Genomic DNA, 7,917 nt, shown 5'->3' with positions numbered 1-7,917 from the left:
CCAAAAAATATGAAAAAAATCGTGGACGTAGAGCTTAAGAAAGACATTAAATGAAAACTATAGCGGACATGATCAGTTTAGCTGTTTTTGAGTTATCGCAAAAAGTTTTCCCTTCATAGTAAAAAGACTTACTTTAATTAGGTACTGATTATGCAAATTTGCCTATTTGTTTAACTCGGGTGAAAGGTACCGTTTCATCCCTTGGTTAACAATTTACTATACTTTAAGCTCCAGTTTAGCTTATTGTGCCGGAAGAGTAACTACGGAACCCTACACTGAGCGTGGCCCGACATGCTCTTGGCCGGTTTTTTATTATTTTCATAACTATGGCAACGTCAAATTTTAAAAATAGTAGAATGAAGGTTGAGTCCGAAACGAAGTGACAAAATAGCTCAAACAAATTCAAGAATCACGAAAGAATCACCTTATGCTTCGTTTTATGTAGGGTAGAGGTAAGAAGAACAATCTATGTGTATGAAATGTGTTTATCAAAAATCTTTAAATAGGTGGCGCCACAATACATTGCCAACATTTTTTTTACTTTGGTAAAAAAATTCAACCTTACTCCGTCAATAACGTCTAAGTTCATCTCATGTCCTTGTGCTAATCTAGCGCCACCGGAGTGATTTACTAGACTAACTATTATTTCCATGGACTTACTAAACACGATAGGTTACACCATATCACCGGTGCTAGCTTACCTGTTCAATACTTGCCTTAGGGACAAATCGTATCCTGCGCCATTGAAAGTAAGTAAGATTTCGCCCCTATATAAAGGCAAAGGAAAGAGGGAAAATATCGACAACTACAGGCCAGTATCTATAATACCCTGTGTCGCTAAGGTATTGGAGAACGGGCTATGTCAACGACTAACGGCGTTCCTAACCTCGACGTGTTCATTGTCTGAACGTCAATACGCGTACAGAGCCGGGCGCTGCACTGCGGATCTAGTGCGTGAGGTCGTGCGTAGAATTACAGACGCTCTGGAGAGGAAGCAACAGGTTGCCATGATTTGCTGTGACCTCTCCAAAGCCTTCGATGTCGCTGACCACAACGTAATAACCACCAAACTTCTACATTACGGCATACGCGGCTCTGCGCATGACCTCCTTACAGACTTATTACATGGCAGATCCCAAATTGTGGTGGGAGACGGGGGGCAAGCCAAAGCTAGTTTTTTTTTTTGTATGACTATATTTTGTGAAAGTTTTAGTATTAAATTTGATCTATGAATTATATTCATTAGTATTATATATGGAATAATATTTACAACATCAATAAATTGCTCTGATAATTAGATTAAGATATGTAATACTGTCTTACTATTCATAAGTGCTTGTTGCTAGGCCTACATGAATAAAGTATATTTGAATTGAATTGAATTGAAATCGGACCCGCTACCAACATCAATGGGTGTAGCACAGGGATCGTCAGTCTCTAACATTCTGTTCTCCTTGCTGTTAAACGATCTACCCGAAGCGATCTCAGCTGCTGATATATTAATGTATGCTGATGATGTCGCTGGCATTGTATCCGCCTCAAGTATTGACAGCCTGGAGACCGGGTTGAACAATGCTGCAAATCAGTTGTCTCGGTGGTTTTGCCTTAATGGTTTAGCACTAAATCTAACCAAAACACACTTTCTCCATTTCCACCTTGGTGGCCGCGAACCCAGACCGCTGACAATTAAGGCCGGCGGAGTTAGCTTGGAACAAGTGGAGGCTACCACCTTTTTAGGTTTCAAAATAGACCGGAAACTGACTTGGGCAACTCATATTGACCAGCTGTGTGGTAAGCTAGGTGGTGCCTGCTTCGCTCTGCGCCGCTTGGCTCGAGTAGTGCCGCAGCATACCGTGCGGACAAGCTACTTCGCGACTATCTACTCCCTGTTGCAATACGGTGCTGAAATGTGGGGACGCGCCGCGGAATGGCAGCGTGCGTTCCGATTACAAAAAAGAGCCATAAGATCTGTGGTCCAGGTAGCACAGGAAACCTCAGTAAGACCATATTTCAAAGAACTAGGAATATTAACTCTGCCGTCGATAGTAATCTATCAGATAGCAATTTATACGTACGTCAATTTAAGCGAATATAAAAAAACGCTCAGACTCGGCGCGCTCTTTGCGGCACCCAAATATGCTTCTCCCTGTGAAGCGACGACTGGCGAAGTTCGAAAAGGTCACTCACGTGATGGGTCCGACCGTATACAATAAATTACCTGCAGAGGTCACCTCCGCCCCATCCTTGCAATGTTTTAAAACTAAACTAAAAGCATGGCTTCTCAAACTCACATTTTATAGTTATAATGAATTTTTAAATGTAAAGATATAATATACTACCTATACATAGTATATCACATGTTGAATAAATCACGTACTACGTGGATAAATAATTATAATATAATACTGTACCTAATAATAAATTGACATGTAATATGAATGATATTATAAATAAATAAATATGAAATATATGAAATATTATTTATAGCTGTATTATAGCGCCACCTATTTATGGTTTTTTGTCGGACACTTTTTGGTATATTATATCTTTTTCCGTAATAAAATGCGTATATAATTACTGTAATAGTGAGTACCATATACACGATGGTATTTCCTCCAAGCCCAGAATCGATCCTTTTATGTACATTGCTATACCTCAACTAGAGTCGGCATCTCCAACAAATGATTCCACACCTCATTGAAGTGCCGGCACTTCATTGCGTTTAGTACGTCTCCGACTACTGGCGAGATGCCACACATGTAACGAAAATTAAAAAAAAAATTGTCTACTGCTATCAGCACGATGTCAGGCTTATTGGCAACAATAGTCCTGTCAGTGATGATAGATCGATCCCAATAGAGCGAGGCACGACCATTTTCGAGAACTGGCGCAGGTGAAAATTTGTAGTACGGCACTTTGCGGTCCACAAGGCCGCATAGGAGAGCAAGCTGCTGGTGAATAATTCTGGCTACGAGATTATGTCTGAGCAAGTACTCGCCGTTAGCAAGATGAGAACAACCGGAAATGATATGCCTGAGTGACTCCGGGACGGCGGCATGCCCTAGTCCGCAATAGGGTTGTTTCCATCGACAAATCTTAGGGCAAAATTGTATCCCAATAAATTTTTTTGGATTATAAGAACATGTTAAACTACTTTTAGGGGACGTGTAATGACCATATTTTTGTAAATATTGAATTTAAAATATCTTTTGGCACACGTCATATGACCAAACTCGAAACGTCATTGAAGATTCTGGTGACGTCACAACTCTCGGATTGACACTGTTGACAGTTACGCAATAAACAACAAATGACAAATGTCAGTTGACAGTTCGTATCTTCTACGTGTGTATGTAGTTATGTGTCAAACCGTAAACTGTGACGTCACACAATTTTCAAAGAGCGTTTTGGGCGCGAAAGCATCTGTCAAAATATATTTAATTAATTTAACATATTTAAAGCCGTTTTTAGTATAAAAGTTGAATTTTAGGGCACCTTTTAGTTAATATAGAACGTAATACAAGCGTTTCAAAGAATTGGAAACAACCCTATTGCACAAGCAAAACCCTCGGTTTCTCTGAAGAGGTCCGAATCGTAGCCAGTTCACCAATGCGGGCATGTCTCCATCGGGTCCCGTGAAGGCCTTGTAGAACCGCCCGTGTAGCACCTTACCCTCCCATACCGCCCTGCGATCCGCAGTACTTAGTACCACAGGTTTGTAGTTTATTTTTAGCGAAGCAATATTTTTGTTTTAATTCATTTATTGAATTTATTTTTTTCAGATGGTGACATGTTTGACTTCATCATAGTGGGTGCAGGATCGGCAGGTTGTGTGGTGGCGAACCGGCTCACTGAGGTCACGCACTGGACCGTACTGCTGATAGAGGCTGGAGACGACCCACCGATTGAGGCTACAGTCAGTTTTTGCTAATTATTTAATTAAATTAAAATATTGTTTACCTACTAGCGATTCTGTGCATGTTCCTTGTTTACCAACGACAACGAACCCAATAAATGAGAAACTACATTTGTTAATAACTTTCTTTATTTATTTCAGATACCCGGCTTCTTTCCTTTCGTTGACTACTCCATGTCAGATTGGAACTATTACACGCAGAATGATGGCTATTCCTGCCAGGCTCACAGGACGAAGAACATTCATCTAACAAGAGGAAAAATGCTCGGCGGGTCCAGTGGCGCCAACTACATGTACTACGTCAGAGGAAATAAAGCGGACTACGACTCCTGGGCTCTCCACAACCCGGGCTGGGACTGGGATAACGTCACGTACTATTTTATGAAAAGCGAAAGACTTAACGACCTCCAAATAATGACTAGTGAGACCGCATTCCTACATCGCACCGATGGTTACCTGGGCGTAACTCGCCCAATATGGGACGAAAGATCCAGAAAATACTTTGAAGCGTTCAGGGAAAATGGACATGATATTCTGACAGATACCAATGGTTTTCAGCAGTTGGGATATTCGCCAGCACAGTACACAATCGACGAAGGTATCCGACAAAGCACGGCAGTAGCCTTTTTAAAGCCTATCAAACACAGACCCAACTTGTATGTTCTGAGGAACACGTTAGCAAGGAGAATACTTTTCAATAAAAGTAAAAGAGCTGTAGGCATTGAAGCGAAATTGCAGAATAAAAAGATCATTAAACTTAAGGCGTTGAATGAAGTAATTTTATCAGCTGGAGCCATTAACTCTCCTCATTTGCTGATGGTGTCAGGTGTTGGACCAAAACAACACTTAACAGAGAAAGGCATAAATATTATATTAGACTCTCCTAATGTAGGTCAAAATTTACAAGATCACGCTTCGATTCTTGTTGTTCTGACAGGTCAAAAAGGCTTAAAATCTGTGTTTCAAAATGTAGAAATCTTAACAAACTTAAATAAATTTCCGACGCCTGCAATAATTGGCCATGTTGCTTTAAATAACTCTCAGTTATTCCCAGACTATCAGACGACCGTGTTCCCATTTCCAGCTGCTACTGTAATGTCAACACTAATATGTTCCGTCGTCTTTGGGTTAACCAACGACATTTGTACATCTGTAGCGCTTGCGGGTCAAACACAAGAGACTTTGTTTTCAATAGTTAATATGCTTCATCCTGAATCCAAAGGTAACATTACACTAAAGAGCAACAACCCGGAACAATATCCTCAAATTAACTTGGGCTACTACTCTAATGAAAGGGATTTAGATAAACACGCTCGCTACATGGAAGATTATGTGAGCGTCATCAACACGACATATTTTCGTTCAGTCGGCTCTGAAATTGTAAAATTGAATATTACAAGTTGTAGAGATTTGATTTTTAGTAGCCATGAATACTGGAAATGTTATGTTTTGAATATAGCTTCTTCACAGTGGCACCCCGTTGGCACGTGTGCCATGGGCCCCGACGGGGTGTTGGACGAACGACTGAGGGTAAGAGGGCTAGATGCCTTGAGAGTAGTAGATGCGAGTGTAATGCCCACCATCACCAGCGGAAACACAAATGCACCAACAATCATGATTGCAGAAAAGGCTAGTGATATTATAAAAAGCGAATATGGAATAAATGATCATTGATCAATAGTATAGGAACATTAATTTCGATATCAACGGAGGAGTGTCTTTTCAAAAGGTCTTATTTCCAATTCCACTCCTCCCTAGGTAAAAACTTTTTTCGGGAAATCGAGAAAAACATAAATCCACGGTGTTCATTTCGTAATTATTACTTCGATATTGTACTAACGTACGTTGACAGAAATGCTATGGCACTGCATATGTTTCTTTATCTATCTAAATAATTATTTGACTTACTATACAATTTCATGAATTTCACTTTTGTTGCGAACTCTAGGAATTAAGCCGTTTTGTTGTGACCTTGTGTAAGATTCATTGTTTTTTTTTTTTTTAATATGCCTTACTGTAGATTCATTGTCAAAAGTTCATGGAATTTGCATGTTTTGTTACAGCTTATTACAACTTATTACAGCATTATTGTTATCAATGTGAAAACAACCTTTTCCTACTCCTCTACTGTTATCTGTCATTTATGCATTCATTAACACGAATATAAGAACATACATAAAAGATTTCAAGAAACGTCTATATTGTCTATTCCTCATAAAAGCTCTTGTACTCTTGTGCTTTTATAAGCTATAACGTTACTGCGATTAATGGCTACCAACCTAACAAAACCAAAACGAATACAGTTTTAAACTAAGTGCATTGCTGCCAACTTACAAAATATTCATTTGGTTGCATAGTAAAAATAATTACTTCATAAGTCAGAAACACGCATGTGACACCCGTAATATAGCAACACCCATAGACTACGAAGACCGCTTAGCGTTGCTTATTAGTCTCCGTAGGCTACGGTGGCCAAAATTGAGAAAAAACTGTCCAAAAAATTAATTTTGCAAGTAGCAAGTACCAGGGCCTCATGAGTTACGAGGAGGTGTCGCTGACCGGTCGGCCGCGGCCCGGGGCGGGCCGGGCGCGTAACAAGGTATGCTCGCGCGTCTTGGCTATATACTTTTGCTGTAATTTGTTTACCTAAATTAAGATTTATTTTTGTTGACTCGTAGGAAAAATATTGTATGCAACGTTGTATAAGTAGGTCAAAAAATTCTCGTGGCGTATTCCTTTACAATGTTCGCCTACGCCTTCGGCTCCGGCTCACATTGTAACTCACGCCACTCGCCTTTTTTGACCCTTCTTATACAACTGTTGCATAAAATACTATAATATCATAGAAATAGAGATCAATGTTTTCTTAGCCAAGTCTCAATATCCTGACATAAGCTAGTGATGGTTTACTTTAAAAAAAGTTACAAAATGCAAATATTTCGTTAATTCGATAAATAAGATTGATATAAATATTAGAATGTTCAAAATATTACTAATAATATTATTACAGCGGATTTAATTTTATTATATGTTTTTATTTATTTAGGCAATTTCTTTGCCAGCGAGAACTGTTTTCGTTTTTTTAAAGGTTTATTTTGGCGCCAATTTAGATGTTTTTAAAATAAAGGTGTGCTGAAGAATTACATTATTGATTCTGGAATTTTCATGCTCAATGTATCGATACATATTGGATGAGAATAAAACAATTTTAAGTAATAAAAACTGAAGTCTTTCAATGAAATTTGTTTCCTTGTGAGACATTTACTTTTTTGATTTGCACATTTCATGAATAAACTTTATCGAAAACGATAACTTTTTATTCAAAAATTAAAATTAACTACTAAAATTAAAATTGTAGTGGTGTTTCAGTTCTAGTATAATAGAATTATTGATTATTTTACATGAAGTAGGTAGTATATAAATTGCAAAGTGCAATTTTTGGTGATATAAATGGTTAAAAGAAACTTTAATATTAAATAAACATGTTTAAAACAATATTAGCCAAGGAATACTGTGTATGTCATTGAGGTATATAGTACTAGAGTCGGCATCTGTAACAAAATGTTTCCGCACCTCAATGAAGTGCCGGCACTTCATTGCGTTTAGTACGTCTTCGACTACTGGCGAGATGCCACGTATGTAACGAAAATTAAAAAAAAAAAAAAAATTAAAAATGCCTTTCTGCGTTATGAAAATGTATTCTAATATCAAGAAACATATTAAAAGCAATATAATAACAATCCACTGCGAAAAAACTCTTGTTTTAAGCTCATTTCGTTTATTTTGAAACGTCACTTTAAATACTCGCGGTGGTACACCATTTTCTTTGGCGCATAGGTTACATTACCCAGATGTAACACGTGGGTACTCATGTTTACCAACGTTATTGTTTGCAGAATATATACTCAATAATTATATATTACTATTTATTTCGTAATTTTTGAAGTGTTTTGCTTATTTTTAAAGAGTATATTATGCTATAAGCGCGTTTTGATCAAAAT

General features: G+C 38.1%; 1 protein-coding gene across 1 annotated transcript; it reads left to right on the top strand.

Moving 5' to 3' along the window:
- Positions 1-2,453: 2,453 nt before the first annotated feature.
- On the top strand, positions 2,454-5,817 carry LOC133534567 (ecdysone oxidase-like). The gene is made up of 2 exons (XM_061873738.1): positions 2,454-3,916; positions 4,058-5,817. Exons 1-2 carry the CDS (start codon positions 3,791-3,793, stop codon positions 5,588-5,590), a joined length of 1,659 nt encoding a protein of 552 aa, XP_061729722.1. The 5' UTR covers positions 2,454-3,790; the 3' UTR covers positions 5,591-5,817.
- The last annotated feature ends 2,100 nt before the right edge of the window (positions 5,818-7,917 follow it).

Source organism: Cydia pomonella, chromosome 2, assembly GCF_033807575.1.
Source record: "Cydia pomonella isolate Wapato2018A chromosome 2, ilCydPomo1, whole genome shotgun sequence".
NCBI classification, from domain to species: domain Eukaryota; kingdom Metazoa; phylum Arthropoda; class Insecta; order Lepidoptera; family Tortricidae; genus Cydia; species Cydia pomonella.
Note: the sequence above shows the minus strand (reverse complement) of the source record. Positions and strands in the feature narration are given on the sequence as shown.